We start from the raw sequence: 15938 nt of genomic DNA, 5'->3' as shown, positions 1-15938 counted from the left end.
GGAGGCCTTACCGTGGCCCCACTGTCTGAAAAACACGGTAGAATTTTACTTTTTGTTGGTAGGAGGAAAAGCACTTAAACTGGCATCCAGAATACAAAACTGAGTGATCTAGCCAGGACTCATCCTTTAACATAGCCACTGTCTTTTTGCTAAAATGTGTTTTTCTAGCGGTAGAACCCACCTAAAGTGCCCATATCTTGAATTACAGCCCAGCGAGCACATGCACGCCTAGCTAGCAGTGCTGTGTTGAACGTCACGCTGGTACTTTCTGGGGGAAGTGGAGGCCTCCGGCCCTTTCTGTTACATAATAAATGCCTACAAATCACACAGGGCCAGATTCTCCCTGGATTTTTGTCCTGTGAACATTTGGGGGGAAAAACAAAACTTTTTTTTTTTTTTTTTTTTTTCAAATACCAGGCTTTTACTCTTGACCACAAGTTCTTAAACCTAGTGTTTGTCCTTGGCGAACGAAGCTCTTATTCAGTTTGCCTCCTGTTTGAACAAAGAGAAGCTAGATCTGCAGAAAATCTCAGACCGTCACCCCCACCTCAGATCAGAACCCCCTCATGTCTTGACTCTTGCTGCGACGTGATGACCTATCCCATTCTGGCCTCTTAGAGAAACGGAACTCGCGGCTAGTAGGGAGACGTTCCCACAGATTTTTACAGAAAATTTTTGGGCTGGTTTTCTTACAGATACGAGATCCTAACTCCGAATGCTATTCCTAAGGGTTTCATGGACGGCAAACAGGCTTGTGAACGAATGGTAAGCTTTCCTTGACTCCTCTGCTTTGCGGACTACGAGGAGAGTCTGTCCTGTAGCCAACAGTAAGCGGGCTGTCTCTCTTTTCAGATCCGGGCGTTAGAATTGGACCCAAACTTGTACAGAATCGGACAGAGCAAGATATTTTTCAGAGCGGGCGTTTTGGCGCACTTAGAGGAAGAAAGGGATCTAAAAATTACCGACATCATTATCTTCTTCCAGGCTGTCTGCAGAGGTTACCTGGCCAGGAAGTAAGTGGGAAATCACGAATGAGATGCTCCCTAAGCGCATACTTGTGCCACGTGTTGTGTTTGCGCTGGAGACGCAAGAGCGCAGGACAGGAGGTCCCTGTCGCATGGGAATCGTGTTCTTGTGGCACAGGCGTCCAGGTGTGCAGATGGACGTCCCCCCTGAGGACATGTCGCCGTGAGGAAAGAGACAAGGGGCCGAGGCAGACAGTCAAGGGCTCGGGGGCTCGCTTCAGTGTGGGTCTCAGCAAAGGTTTCTCTGAGGCCGTGACACCTGCAGGACGAGAAGGCGCTGGCCTGGGCAGGGGTGGGGCAGAGCAGCCTTCCGGGGAGGGGAGCACGGCGCGGTTGTGGAAAGCTCGGCATCCCCTGAGCAGGTGTAGCAGCCCCATGTGGCAGGAGCGTGGTGAGTGTGGGGAGCGCGGCGGGAGTTACATGCAGCCAGAATTTCCAGGTCACCCGGCTGCCGTGGCAGCCAGAGAGCAATCGGGCGGGCTGCAGTGATTTTAGGGGACGGCCATCCCTGCCCCGTAGTGGTGACGGAGACCCAGAGTGGTTGCCGGACTCGAGATCCGATCAGAAGGGCTTAGGACTGGTGCGGAACCAGTGGCAGTGGTGGGGTTTCCTTCACCTCCTCCCACAGGAGGCCAGTGCTTGGGAAGGAGGGTATGGTCTGCTGTCCAGGGCCCTGTGGCCTACGACACCTGCTCTGGCTGCTTTGGTCCGCAGCGTGGGGCTCAGGTGCCTGCCTGACGCTGTCACGAGGATTTTCAGCCAAATGAGGTGGAGGCGGTATTTGTGAGTCTTTGCCCCCACGTAACAGGATCCCGAGCTAGGGAGGAGGCATGGAAACTCAAAGAAGAATATGACATCTTTGGTGATTCTCACCAGGACACGGTGGGCAAGAAGGAGCAAAAGACTTGAATTTTTATATGTCGTTGTTGCTCACACCATGTTAACTGTCACCATAGCCACCGGCCCATGGGCGCCTGAGGGGACGGGAGTGAGCACAGCTGGCTGCCTTCATAGTGCCTGGAGTTGGTAACACTTCCACAGCGACCAGAAACACGGAACTGTCAGAAACGCCCAGAATGAACTACGTACGTTGTGAAAGTATGTGCGGCCTCTTCACTGAAATCTAAACCCTGCAAACTCACGTTGAGATCAGGAATCAAAGATCTCATCTTAAGGACTAACAGTGGACACGCCTTTGTGACCGCTACAGAAGGAGCGGCCCGGTCCCTTGGAGCCCCGTCAGTCACGCGAAGTATGTGCGGGGCTGGACTCAGGATTCGGGCACGTCAGTGGATGAAGGCATGTCCTCACAAGAGCCAGAGGAGAGCTTGGAACGAGGCAGAGTAGTGCTGACAGTAGGCAAAGAGATAGGCGTGTGCCTGGGAGTCCGAGAAGAGGTCGGAGCGCCCGGGAGACGCTGGGAGAAGCATACAAAGGGGGAAGAAACAGGTGGCTTTGACGCTTCGGCTTCCTGGCACCTGAGGACAGGACCGCGTGCTTCAGACGCAGGTTACCGAACCCCTGCGAAGAGAGTGGGACCGCGCCCGGCCGGCGTTCAAGTTCAGTTGAGGGTTGCTGGGAAGGAAAACCATTTGCCTCGTTCAGACGAGCGACTGGCATGATCTTGACCCGTTCTGACCGTCTTCTCCCCGAGGCCCACGGATGCAGCAGGGCAACGGTTCTCAATGAGGAGACTAGGGGACTTGGACAGCAGTCTTAAAGGAAACTGCGAGAACTGGAAGGCAGATGCTATTTTGTAGTCTCAAAAAACATACTTAAAACTTATTGTTCTTATAATAGAAACTATTACAGTTAAGGCTTGGCTGAACGTGCTTGGCTGGTCGGCATAAATGAGAAGGAGGAAGGCTTTGTAGGGAGGAGAGCTGCGGGCCGGAGGACATTCTAACCAGCAAGGTGGCGATACGGAAGTTCTGGGACTCCTGAAAGGAAATGTGACCCTCAGGGCAGCAGAAGGGCAAAAGTCACCAGTTGTGCCCTAGATCTAGAACTTCCCGCACCGAAGACTGTCCTACATGACTCCAGTGCATACTGGTCATTGCTGCCACGAAGGAACAATTGTAAATGTTTCTTACTGTCTTTTCCGTTTCCTCCAAGTGCTTCTCTTCCCAGGAGAACCCTATCGCCAGTCTTGCAAAGAGTTAAGGAAAGGTAGCAAGAGGAACAGTCACAGGTCTAGAGGTGCCCGGATGTTCGTTCATTTGCCTGGCGGCCCTATTCTGAGAGGCCCTGGGTACATCACTCACTGGCTTGGATGCTGGGACCACAGAGTAACTGGGCTGTGCTCTCCGCTCCCAGGGAGCCGCACCTGGGTGGGAACTGGCCGCATTCGTGCACAGGAGTTTAGTACGCAACGGAGTGAAGGAGGCCGCAGGTCACCCCAGCGCACTGAAACCCCGGGGATCCGAATGTTTTTAAGTGGTGGGTGGTCCACAGGGGCAGCACAGACCTGGCTGAGGGGAAAGCTCAAGTCTAGGAAGCCTGTCAACGGTGTCCAAAACGCAGGTTCCAGAGGTGGCGGGGCAGAGCCAGACTGCTGGGCAGGGAGCGAGGGGCAGGACCCCCGGAGCCTGTGTCCCCTGGGAGTGCCATTGTGCATAGACAGACTAGTGGTCTCCTAGGAGGAGGAACAGCACAGCGAACTTGGTTGGGGACTTGTTTTAGCAAGAGAGGGGTGGGGCTTCAGAAAGGGAGCTCTGTTCTTGAAGACCAGTGAGAAGTTGAAAATATTCGAGTCACGACAGTTAGCAAGTAGGTCTTGGGTCGTGCAGCCTGAGAAGGCAGCATGGGGAGGTGGGAAAGCCCAGACTTGGCGACAAGGAGACTGGGTTTCGAGAAGCATCTCCGTGTCTTGACTTCCTGGGCCCTCGTCTGTAAAGGATGAGGCATTAACCTAACCATCTGCGGGGCTGCGAAGTGGGGAGAGGAGGAGGGAAAGCACCTTGGAAAGGGGGCCAATGCTTTGTCTGCGCCAGGTCCCAAGAAAAGGCAGTAGCTCGTGAACGATACGGAGCGCCAGCAAGGGGAGGATGGGGAGGGTCGGGTCTCCGGGTCTTCACCGCCTCGGGCAGGTAGGGGCTTCCTGGTGTCAGGAGCGCACAGTCGCGTGCGGAGCGGGTACGTGGCGGTGGGAGGCGGGCTGAGCGGGCCGCACTCACTTCTCTGCGCGCTGAGCTGTTGCCGGTTCCGCAGGGCCTTCGCCAAGAAGCAGCAGCAGCTGAGCGCCCTGAAGGTCCTGCAGCGCAACTGCGCCGCGTACCTGAAACTCCGGCACTGGCAGTGGTGGCGTGTCTTCACGAAGGTGGGCCCCGGGGGAGCAGCGGCGGGCCCCGGCAAGGGCGCAACCCGCACCCCCTCACGGTCCGGTTCTGTCGCAGGTGAAGCCGCTCTTGCAGGTGACCCGCCAGGAGGAGGAGCTGCAGGCCAAAGACGAGGAGCTGCTGAAGGTGAAGGAGAGGCAGACAAAGGTGGAGGGCGAGCTGGAGGAGATGGAGAGGAAGCACCAGCAGGTGCGTGCCCATCCCGCGGCCGCCATGGCGCCCTCCCCTGCGCGGCGGCGTCACTGCTCCCCAAAGCACAGGCATTTGGGAAGAGAAGTGATGGACATGCCGCCCCACGCTTTTGGGTTTGTAGAAACTAAAGTCAGACACCTGCCCCCGTGCGTTTCCACCTTGGTCTTTCCTGGACACGTTTGCCGTCGGGCGGGTGTCTGACACCTGTTTGCCCTGAGGCTCCCAGCAGCGTCCCCTTCACGGGACTGCTCGCGAGGGACCCCGAGGAAAGAGAGGATGAGACCACCTGCAGCCACCGTGGGTCCTGAGTTGCCGTCCTCTCCCAGGCAGTTACGCTTCACCGGCAAAGCCGAGCCTCGGGACGCGTTTGTAGGTGACTGTCCCAGAATAGTAGTGTCGGGGCCAGAAAGGTGAACGATGAAGGCCGAGACTCTTGATACCAGACCCTTTCAGTCGTCACCATGAACGCATTTGAATCATAGTTTCCCTTTTCCTTTGTCAGTTACCTTATAGGAGAACGGGAGTTCGTAAACTAGCATGAATTTAGTCAGTGTTGCTCAGGATAGCCTGAGACCACAGAAGCAACCAAAAACATTTCCTCTAGCTTGTCTTGCATCTTGCTGTAGCTACAGAAAATCCGAAAGTTCCGCCAGTGTTGTTATGTATTTTTAACCCTCGGTTTCTTCGGTGTCGAGCCCTGGCCCCTGAAGTCATGGTGATGGTGTCTGGTGAGGGCACGGGGGCAGCAAATGACCGTGCCGGGTACTCACTGTGATTGCAGCTCCTGGAAGAGAAGAACATCCTCACGGAGCAGCTTCAAGCCGAGACGGAGCTCTTCGCCGAGGCCGAAGAGATGAGAGCCAGGCTTGCCGCCAAGAAGCAGGAGCTTGAGGAGATTCTCCATGACTTGGAATCCAGGGTCGAAGAAGAAGAAGAAAGAAACCAAATCCTCCAGAATGAAAAGAAGAAGATGCAATCCCATATTCAGGTGTGTGTGATGGTCTTTATTTAGGTTATATTCTGGGCCTTCCAGGCAGATCTGTTGGATGAATGAGGAGAAGCAGTGGATCTGGGTCACGTCCAGGGAGGAGCTGCCAGAGTCCAAGTCACAGTCCCGGCCCTCCACAGAGGACCATCGCTGGAAGTGCACCGTAACAGATTGTTTTTGAGCACAGATCTGTTATTTTTACGTCCTGAGGTAGCATCTTACGGCACACGGAGGGATTCAGAGTAGGAACAGCATGGGGGCTGTAGCACGCTGGGACCGCGTTTGTCCTGGGTTGTCCTGCATCATGGCACTGCTCGCTCCGTTCACTAGAAGGCCTCTGTCAAGTGGTTTGGTTCATGAGATGTGCTCGGCTCTGACAACGGGAGGAGGCCAGGAGTCAGAATAAAGCAGCCCTTCCCGGGCTGTCTTACCAGGACACAGGCTCTCCCCTCGTGAAGCACAGCCATACCTGTGGCCGAATGCCCGGACACACAGTGCACACCGTTCTTGCCCTGCCCGTGCCCCGGGATGCACCATCGTCCTCTCTTGCTCTCCCACACGCAACCTCTCAAACACGTTCTTGAGTGTCCGGGCGCCCCCATGGCCACCATCCCTTCATGGGTCCAGCACCAAACTTCCTTCCAGGTCTCTCCTTGAATTTTTCTCACCCAGTAGCTTATGTTGGCAAAGTACAGACATTCGGACATGTCTCAAAAGCACAAAAGATACCACGTGACTTCCTTGGCAAATATCCCACGCACTGTCTCATCTGGAGACCTGCAATTCACCCCAGACGCTTTCCAGCACACCTCCTAATAGGTGAGCAGAGTATCGCCAAACCTGTAAAAAGTGCACATTCATCCAGCAGTTCTAGTCCTAAGACTTTATTCTAAGCATAAATCGACAGGAGCCTCTAATTATCTTAACAGTTGGTGATTGTTAAGTCCTGGTAGGACCATCCAGTTGTAAGTAAAAAGAGGTTTATTTTTGGGGTGAGCCGTTACTGTATCGTTGCAAAGGAGCATACACAGTGAGATCCAGCTAAAAATACGTTTCTGTAACTTACAAATTCGTACGCGTGATTTTATATCCTAGTGTACAGAGATCTAGAATATTCACCATCAGTCCTGAGCTCTCCTTAGTGGCATTACCAACGGTTTTGATTTTCTTTCCTCTTGAAGCGCATGGGCTCATCTCAGAAATAACATTTGACTCGTATGGGAGAAGGACACCCAAAGTCCCCTCCACTGTCCTCAGCCTCGTTTCTTATATTCCAGATTTCAATACCCCCACGTCAAATGCTTGCATTTTTTTTGTTCTGTTTTGTTTTTTAAGATTTATTGATTTGAGAGAGAACAAGTGGGAGGAGGGTCAGAGGGAGAGAGACAATCAGCAGACGGCACACAGAGCACTGATCCCAGAGCCCAACGCAGGGCTCGATCTCACGACCCCGAGATCATGACCCGAGCCAAAAATCAAGAGTTGGATGCTTAACTGACTGAGCTACCCAGGTGCCCCAAAGTGCTTGCATTTCTTTAGTCTATTTAGGGAAGCGAGCATGTCCTTGTAGAACAGCAGAGTTTACATTGTGTTTTGCTTTTCCAGTACGTTCTATCTCATTCTTTACTAGACTCCTTTTTAAGCTCTCATTTTTGGCATTGCTATCTGAATTTATTATCTCCTTCTGTGACATGTAAATTTTTTCAGACACATTCTAAAACTAGTTGGGTGATTTTTTTTTTTTTTTCCTTTTTCTTCCATCCGAGGAAAGTAGATGTTTCAGAAGTCAGGATCTCCCAGGCCCCATGGTCCGTGCACGGCCCCGGGATAACTTGACCTCGTTGGTCCCTCTTCTGTCCTTTCATTGACCTGTGAGGCTTTGAGGGGCTTCTGATCTGTTCCCTTTGCAGCCAAAACTACTGGAGCTGGTTTTGATGTGATTTTGTTTTTAAGATGAATTTCCTGATGACATTATCGATGAAGGATTACTGTAGGGAACCTAGTGAACCCAGCACTCCTAGTCTCCTCACTCCCATCACCACCATTACTGCTGTTATGTCGCTCGCATAGATTTCTTTCTTTTTTTTTTTAAGATTTTATTTATTTACTTGACAGAGGGAGAGACAGCCATCGAGAGAGTGAACACAAGCAGGGGGAGTGGGAGAGGAAGAAGCAGGCTCCTAGCGGAGGAGCCTGATGTGGGGCTCAATCCCAGGACGCCGGGATCATGCCCTGAGCCGAAGGCAGACGCTTAATGACTGAGCCACCCAGGCGCCCCTAAGATTTCTAAGCAGCTTATGTGGATTCATTTATTAATTGAAATTATAGGGGCTCCTGGGTGGCTCAGTTAAGCATCCAAACCTTGACTTTGGCTCAGGTCATGATCTCAGGGTCGTGAGATGGAGCCCCCATCCAGCTCTGTGCTCAGCGGGAGTCTGCTTGGGATTCTCCCTCTCCCTCTGACCCTCCCCTTGCTCGTTCCCTCTCTCTCTCTCTTAAATCTTTAAAAAGAAAAGACATTACTGAACACACCCACGTTCACTGCTTTTGTAAAGTTAGGAGACTGGGTGCAGGGGGGCACCTGACAGAAAGCAGACTGTGGGAAACTGTAGGGCAAATGACCTATTTTGTTTAAAAAACAAACGACGAGGGAGGAAGAGACACGGGAGCCTAGAGAATGAAGGCGTCTCTAGAGGCTTCTCAGTCACCGTGTGAACCTTACTTGGATTCCAGTGCAAACGAACAAATGTATTTGTAAGTGGTCTTGGATCTTTTAGAGAGACAGCTGGAAGGTTTTACAGAGAAAATAGGAAGTTTGGGATTTGCTGACTCAAGATGCCCTGGGGGATGTGGGGGGAGTTGGTGCTCGTTCTGGCAGAGCCAATGGCTGCGTCGGCACCAGGCTCCGTGCGCTGCTCCACGCTCTGGCTCGTCTGTTGGCGGCTTTTCACAATAGCACGTTGATCATTTACACAGGTCTCGTTCCAGAATCAACCAGGATAAGTTTCTGAAATTGACCGTACGTCGTCTATACGGACAACCCTGTTCCGTTGCGTCTGTTCAGTACAGACAACGAGGCAGGTGTGTGTTACCTCATCGGCTGAAAACACTGGAAGCCCACCCAGCGTGGTGACGGGCTCCCGTCGTGACAGTCAGGATGTCCCTGCCGTTCTGAAAACCAGAAGTCGGCGTTTGCACTTGCCGTGCGTGCCTCCGACCGGGGGGCGCCAGAACGTCGTGGGGCAGGTGGGCGCTGACCGTGTGCTCTGCTTCCCAAGGACCTGGAAGAGCAACTGGACGAGGAGGAAGGCGCTCGCCAGAAGCTCCAGCTGGAAAAGGTGACGGCAGAGGCTAAAATCAAGAAGATGGAAGAGGAGATCCTGCTTCTTGAGGACCAGAATTCCAAATTTATCAAAGTAAGAGTGTTTCCATTACAAAGTGGATGCACTCGCTGGAAGGGGCGTCCGGCGGGAAATTCTCAAGAATGGGGGTTCGTTTCCTTTTCTCTCGAAAGACAGAGAATGTTTAATTATTTAAATCCACCAGACAGCCTTGTAATCTTCCAGATGTTGGACGTGCGCATCTCGCACGCACCAATCCCTGCTCAGTGACCGGGCCCCGTCCTCGCAGGCCCAGCTTCCCCCGGCATCAGCCGTAGGACTCCCCCTCCGTGGAGCTGTGGGACCTGCTGGGGGGCTGGGGGGTGGCGAGCACCCGTTTTCTGAGCAAGACCAGGCCCCCAGTGTGGTTTGGAAGGCCTTCTCCGAAGCAGTCGCTTCTTTCTCTTCAGGAAAAGAAACTCATGGAAGACCGCATCGCAGAGTGCTCCTCTCAGCTGGCTGAGGAGGAAGAAAAGGCCAAAAACTTGGCCAAGATCAGGAATAAGCAGGAAGTGATGATCTCGGATTTAGAAGGTTAGTGTTTGGGGTCGGAGAAATGTAGGCCGGGGACCTGTGGGTGTTTACGTGTGACGGACAGCAGAGTGGGCCATGGCAGAAGGCGCACACGCCAGGTAATCCGTTTGGATTCAGTTACGACAGCAGGCCTGTTGGAGCTAGCATTTCCTGCCTCGTCTCCCAGCATTCGTGATGGGCTGGCGCCAATTTGATTGTATTTAAGTTAGCTCCCAGGGTGAGACGCGCTCCCCGGAGCCGACCCGGCCAAGTGCTGAGTCGGAGCGGCTGCTGGACTGCATGTGCATTGAATCTGAGAGCAGCCTGAGTGTGCGTAGTTCTCCTGCCACAAAGCCTGGCAGCGACAGGAGCGACTGCTGAGGGCGGCCACATCGCATGGTGACGGCAAAGGGAATGTTTACAAAATGAAGCCTAGCTTTGTGCAAAAGAAACAGAGAGGGTGGGACTCAGGGAGAGCACGGAAGCCCCTGTTGGGTCGGGCAGCGAGACCCTGGTGTCTACACTGCAGGAGGAGGAGCGCGGCCCTCGATGCCCGGGTGCTGTGTGAGGGTCTGCGTGGTGCCCGCGGGGCCCCAACCGTGCTTTCTCAATGCGTTCCTTTCCTGGTGGGGAGAAAGGGGTCGTTTAAGAACATACTCAGGGTTTTGTTGTCTTGTTGTTTAGTACAGACGGGAGAGGATGCCAGTGAGAGGTCTTCATAAGCCAATTTTGCCGGTACGGGGTTCTTCCACTAGGGAAGGACCCAACACATGCACCTGCTCTGATCAGCCTGTGATGCTCGGTCCCCTCCTCTGTGTGTGCTGGTCGTGCAGGAGAACACCAAGGCAGACAGGGCGCAATGTTAGGAGGACCTCCGTGGGGAGGGAAGGATCCCTGGCATGGTTAAGGAGTCCCTACAGAGCTGTGGTGGGGAGGGCGGGAATCACAGGACCCTCTGCCTACGCTCCATCCCCTCCCTCAGGGCCTGGGAGCTGCGGTCCTGTTTCTAGCCAGGGATTCCCGGGCAAGGGACGTGGGGTGACGGGCAGTCACACACGCTGCCTTTGCCTCTGCTGAACCCTCTGCAAACGTGGGCCCAGCAATGGGTGCGGGGTGAGAGGGCCCGGGTCACTTCCGTTCCAGGCGTGTGGGCTCACTTCCCACAAAGACACATCCTTAGAACCACCCCCCCCCCCCAGTTTCTTTCTGAAGTTCCATCTTCCCATTGATTTCTCTCACCCTGATTTGATGTTAATGTGTGTCGGATGACTGGGCTGTTGGCACAGGGGTGTCAAGGTGGCGGCCTGCTTTTGAGTCAAACGGCCGATTTTCAACTTCAGTCGGTATTTATATTTTGAATTTGTTCGTCCTGTGCACTGTTCGTCGGTGTTGAAGAGGTTCTTGGTTCTTGCCTTACAGAACGCTTAAAGAAGGAAGAGAAGACGCGGCAGGAGCTGGAAAAGGCCAAGAGAAAACTGGACGGGGAGACCACCGACCTGCAGGACCAGATCGCCGAGCTCCAGGCGCAGATCGACGAGCTCAAGGTCCAGCTGGCCAAGAAGGAGGAGGAGCTGCAGGGCGCGCTGGCCAGGTCTGCCCCCGGCCCGTCACCCTGGGCCGTGCTGTCTGCCGAGCGTCTCGCATCTGGGGGGACAGAAACCCGGGCGGGGGGCATGTAGTCTCGTTGTGGGTGTGACGGAGGTGCCTGGAGAACCCAGGAGTCCTGATTTGTGTCAGGGCAGCAGGAAGCTCGCGTAAACCAGCCTGGGCCTTCGCACGGTAGAGTCCGGAGTCATGTCACGAAGTCCCTGGAGATCCACCCCAGAAGAAATTATTTTACCATGCCAAACGTTTGGGTTTTTGTACAGTAGAGATAAATTTCATGGAGTGTTTTAGAGGTAGAGAGCAAATCCCTTTTCAGAGATGACCCCCACGCTTAGAGTGTGATTTGTTCTCCAGTTCTAAAGCATCCCGTTTTAGAATGGAAATCACGGATAGTGAATATATTTATAACCACTTGGCTATGTGGTCAGAGAACTTAAGAGTTCCATTTATGATTTATTATGATCGAGTAAATCTCGTAACAAATTCTTTCCAGTTCTCTATCACAGTTAGGTCTTACTTTGGGCAGACTTTCTGCTTTTTCTCTTAGAGGTGAGAGCTTAGAATCCAGGAACATAGCTGTCCACATAGGCTGTCCTATCCCCCAGCGCTCCTTCCCTCACCCCAAATATCCCAGCTACTCCAGGCAGAAGCTCTGCCAGCACTGGGCCGAGGGAGGCGCTGCAAGAAGGAGAGGGGGAACCGGGCGTCAGGGTGGCGTGTCTCCGGCTCCCCTACGTTCCAGGAACGTCTCTGGATTCACCGTCGGCCAGACAGTTTGTGTCGGATGCCACCTTTGAGCCGTGTTCTTCTGACATTTCACTTGAGAGGAAATTTTCTTATATCCTCGTCGTGAAAATGACCCTGTCCTTCCTTTTAACAGAGAATTGGTGCCCTTGGGAGAGGGGGTGGGGCTCGATTCTGGGGGGGCTCTGCCGCTCTGGCTCTTGGCGGGGGTTCGCCCGGACACAGTCCCTCTGGATGTCTTCGCAGGGGGGACGACGAGGCGCTGCTCAAGAACAACGCTCTCAAGGTGGTGCGGGAGCTGCAGGCCCAAATCGCCGAGCTGCAGGAAGACTTCGAGTCCGAGAAGGCATCGCGGAACAAGGCCGAAAAGCAGAAGAGGGACCTGAGTGAGGAGCTGGAGGCTCTGAAAACTGAGCTGGAGGACACCCTGGACACCACCGCGGCTCAGCAGGAGCTCCGGTGAGTGGCCGGAGGCAGGCGCGTCACCTTGCATCGGGCAGGAATGCTCCGGGCCTGCTGGCCTTCCCTGGGAGGTGGGGGGTTTCCTTTCTGTTGTCATTTTGGACATTTCTCTCCCTTCCAGAAATACTGGCAGGTGGAACGGGAACAAAAGAGCCATGGTCAGAAACAAATCCGCGTCCGGGGTGGGCGGTGAACCAGCAGACGGAGGTGTGCAGCGCGGGGTGGGATCCCACGGGGCAGGTGCACAGAGCTCGGAGCGGACTTGTACGCAGACCGAGAGGCCTAGAGAGAGGGGATTCCAGGGACGGGAGAGCCAGGCGTGCTCGGGCTGCTGCCGGCAGAGCCAGCAGGTGTAAACCGTGGTGGGCAGACCAATGAGAAGGGAGGTACGCGGTCACGCTTGCAGAGACGGAAAGAAGGGTGAGGGCAGGTACCCAGACAGAAGTGCTCATTGGGCAGAGGCATGTGCTGTGTGACCAGTGAGCCGACCGCCAGGCACCGATGCGCGCGGCCAGAGAAGATTCCCGGACTGAAGCCTCCGCTCACCAGCCCCCCGGAGGTCACAGGAGAGCTAGAGCAGCAAGCAGGGGAGCAGGCCGGGCAGAGGGGCTCACGTGAGCCACTTACTGGGGATCCCCCATGTTGCTACGTGGCTCTCTTCTGACCGTCTGCTCCCTCCCCGAGGCTCCAGCTTCCACGGTCGGCTGCTGTATGTGGCTGGCTGCGTGCATGCATAGGCGGGCACGCACACACGTACACGCACCTGCAGCGGCTGCCAGGCTATCCTCGCTCTGAGGTGGCAGCTCAGGAAAGGCCTGGAATAAAACAGGGGCAGAAGGGGAATCCCTTATGAAGACAGGTGTGGGCAGAGAGGTAGGAGACGCCCCGGAGCCATCAGGAGGGAAATCCAGGGGTGCCATTCTCTGTAGACAAGGGTGAGCTCACCCGGGGTGTGGCCAGAGTGACGTCACGGGTCTGCCCAGGAGGCGGAGGTCAGGTTGTGGGCGCCGGGGGAGCGAACAGTGGTGAAGAAGCAGTATGCCAGGGACTCGGCCCGTGAACGCACCCGGCTGGAGCTGCACACGGAGGTCGCATCCCCTGAGACAGCCGGGCCTCTGCTGGAGCCCGTCTGAGCCAAGGCAGGCCTTCCTCCCCTCCCCCGCCCAGCAGAGCAGCTCTGCTTCCAGCAACGTTGAGTCCTGGTCTTCTCTGTAAAATGTACGTGCTTTTCAAACCCTGGAAACCACTGAGCTAGACTTTGTTGAACTATCTGTTCTCAGCTGGACTTTCAGCCACAATAGAAAAAAAGGTCTGATCATTTCTTCCAAGAGTTCACTTTTGCCCAAAAAAAAGAAAAAAACGACGTGCATATTTATTAAAACCACGGCTGCACAAGCACAGCGCTCACAGATGCTGTTGTGCGAAGACTTCCGACGGCCCGCGGCTCCGCTGTGTTAGCGCCGTGCGCACCATTTTCGCTAAGGACCCCTGCCTCCCCGCCGGCTCTCCCCTGGGCGGGGGGTCCCAGGGCTCGTGGGAAAGTAACCGTCCACGGCACGTCCGACACCTTCGGTGGACTCAGCACGTAACTCTGTGTAGGACTTGCCGTGAGAGCCGAGAGGCAGTTGGGCTGATCAGCCTGGAGGAGGGAAGGGGAAGGGCTCCTAGGACTCGTGGTTCCAAGTAGGAGTTGGGAGCGGAACTCTTCACCAGAGAGACGACGCTCTGACAGCAGGAGAGAGAGTTGCAGTCGCATCCACCAAAGTACTAGTCATTCTCTGGAGCGAGCTAAAGTCACGAGATGGAGGGTGTCCATCTGTCTGGGCCGGCGCTCGCATCCAGTGTCCACCCCCCCACCGATGCCTTCCTCTCAAGGAGACTGCGACAACGGGGCCTGACCCGCAAGCTTGTGGCTGCGCCCGGCTAAGCCAGAGAATCTTTGCTGATCCCTTCTGTCCAGCTGCCTGTGAGCCCAGAGCCAGCAGCCGCTGGGCCCCTCGGCACAGCGGACCTCAGCCCCCGGGGCCCCCATCCATTGGGAAAGGGAGGAAAATGTGTGCACAGGGTCCACCCCCACGTCGCTATCCTCCTCCGACTCCTGATGTCCTACAGCTCCGAGCCGGCGTGGGTTTGCCTGGCTGGTTTCCGTCTTTACCAAGCTGTGTGCTCAGATGGACAGATCTGTGAAGTCTCTTCTTAGCAAAACCACCTCGGTCTTTCGGGTTAGCCTACGTGTGTTACGGCAAATTATAAAAGTACTGGAAAGCCGCTTAACACTCACGTGATCTTCAGTCCCCAGATTTAGGTTAGAGGAGACCTCCGTTCATCTCAGGACGTTCAGAGCTCAGGCTCTTGTCCCTCCAAACTCTGGAGACCTTCTAAGCCAGGAGTGCAGCCCCTCTGCCCGCCTCTGGCTTCCCGTCCCTCCTCCCAGCCTTCAGCTGTCTCCTGCTGGAGTTTTCGGAGGCTGTTCATGAGCTGCGGCTACTTCCCAGGACGGTCAGAGTCCTGCCTTGATCCGGACGCAGCGTCCTGACTCCTGGGGCCTTTGCCACCCCTTAGCTTTTGAAACCTCTCTGGGATTCACCTTTTCCAGTTTCACTGAGATGTGAGCTGGCTCTGTGGTGGGCGCTTTGGTATCTCGTGTTAAGTGATTCCCGGCCTGCCAGGCAACCAGGCTGCCCAGACCAGTCTGAAGGCCCGTAGAGACCTTACACTGTTTGATCGTCACATGGGGAACGGGAGGCACGCTTGTTCTGGAAGGATTCCCGATATCACAGTAACGGACGCGCAGCCTTCTGGAACATAACAGGCCAAATAATTCTCAAGGGAATTAACGTAATATATTTTCCGTGACCGTAACGACATCCCAAATGTACGGAGGGCTGTTACAGGCCAGGCCCTGTGCCGAGTGCTTCCCACGTGCGAGCCTCACAGCGGCCTCCGAGACCGGTGCTCCTGTGACTCTCGTGTGCGGATGAAGAACTTAAGGTCCCAGAATTGGCAAACATGAGAGCCGTAACTGAGCCCACGTCTGTCAACTCTGGGGAAAGCTGATAGCATATTTAAAACCAGAACAGCACCTTAAAAATGTACATTTGATTTAGTCGGTCAACTAATTCTGAGCTTCTTTCTCTAAAAATATGTTTGTCCAGCACCAAACGTGAACAGGAAGTGGCAGAGCTGAAGAAGGCTCTGGAGGAGGAGACGAGGAACCATGAAGCTCAGATCCAGGACATGCGACAGAGGCACTCCACGGCCCTGGAGGAGCTGTCGGAGCAGCTGGAGCAGGCCAAGCGGGTGAGTGAGGGACAGGCCGCCCTGGGTCTGACGTGTCCGTGTTCGCGGGCGACTCGCCCACAGCTCCGGGGGGCCCCCCTTCAGGAAGTGCGCTGCAAACCGCCAAAAGCTGCATGCCCTTGGTTTTGTGTGTGTGTGTTAAGTGGTGGGTCCGGCTGCCGTCTCAAATCCCACGTTCTCCCAGGGTGTCCCTCCACAGTGTCCCCTTCTGATGACTGAGCTCAGAAACCTCGAAGGGTCTGAAGTCTCTTTCGTGCTGCCAGCCAGTCCCCGAGTCCTGCTGGTTGTTCCCATGCCCCTTAGCCTCCCCCATCTGTCTTCATCCCTCCTCGTCCCTCCCCGCCCCGGTCTGTCTCAGGCCACTGTGTGCAGTGTCACTGTGCCTGTCCCC

At 54.9% G+C, this 15938-nt stretch overlaps 1 protein-coding gene across 9 annotated transcripts in view; it reads left to right on the top strand.

The window, feature by feature from the left end:
- Positions 1-15938, top strand: part of MYH10 (myosin heavy chain 10) — a 123964-nt gene that overhangs the window by 87477 nt on the left and 20549 nt on the right. For all 9 annotated transcript variants that reach the window (XM_045797281.2, XM_045797277.2, XM_087867596.1 and 6 more), the window contains 10 exons: positions 696-765; positions 853-1013; positions 4236-4344; positions 4421-4552; positions 5337-5543; positions 8822-8959; positions 9334-9457; positions 10856-11027; positions 12032-12244; positions 15403-15547. In XM_045797281.2, the coding sequence (XP_045653237.2) occupies positions 696-765; positions 853-1013; positions 4236-4344; positions 4421-4552; positions 5337-5543; positions 8822-8959; positions 9334-9457; positions 10856-11027; positions 12032-12244; positions 15403-15547 (1471 nt within the window). The remainder of the gene's footprint in view (positions 1-695; positions 766-852; positions 1014-4235; positions 4345-4420; positions 4553-5336; positions 5544-8821; positions 8960-9333; positions 9458-10855; positions 11028-12031; positions 12245-15402; positions 15548-15938) is intronic.

The sequence above is a fragment of the Ursus americanus genome, chromosome 14 (assembly GCF_024610735.1).
Source record: "Ursus americanus isolate L20-20 chromosome 14, mUrsAme1.1.p, whole genome shotgun sequence".
In the NCBI taxonomy this organism is placed as follows: Eukaryota; Metazoa; Chordata; class Mammalia; order Carnivora; family Ursidae; genus Ursus; species Ursus americanus.
Note: the sequence above shows the minus strand (reverse complement) of the source record. Positions and strands in the feature narration are given on the sequence as shown.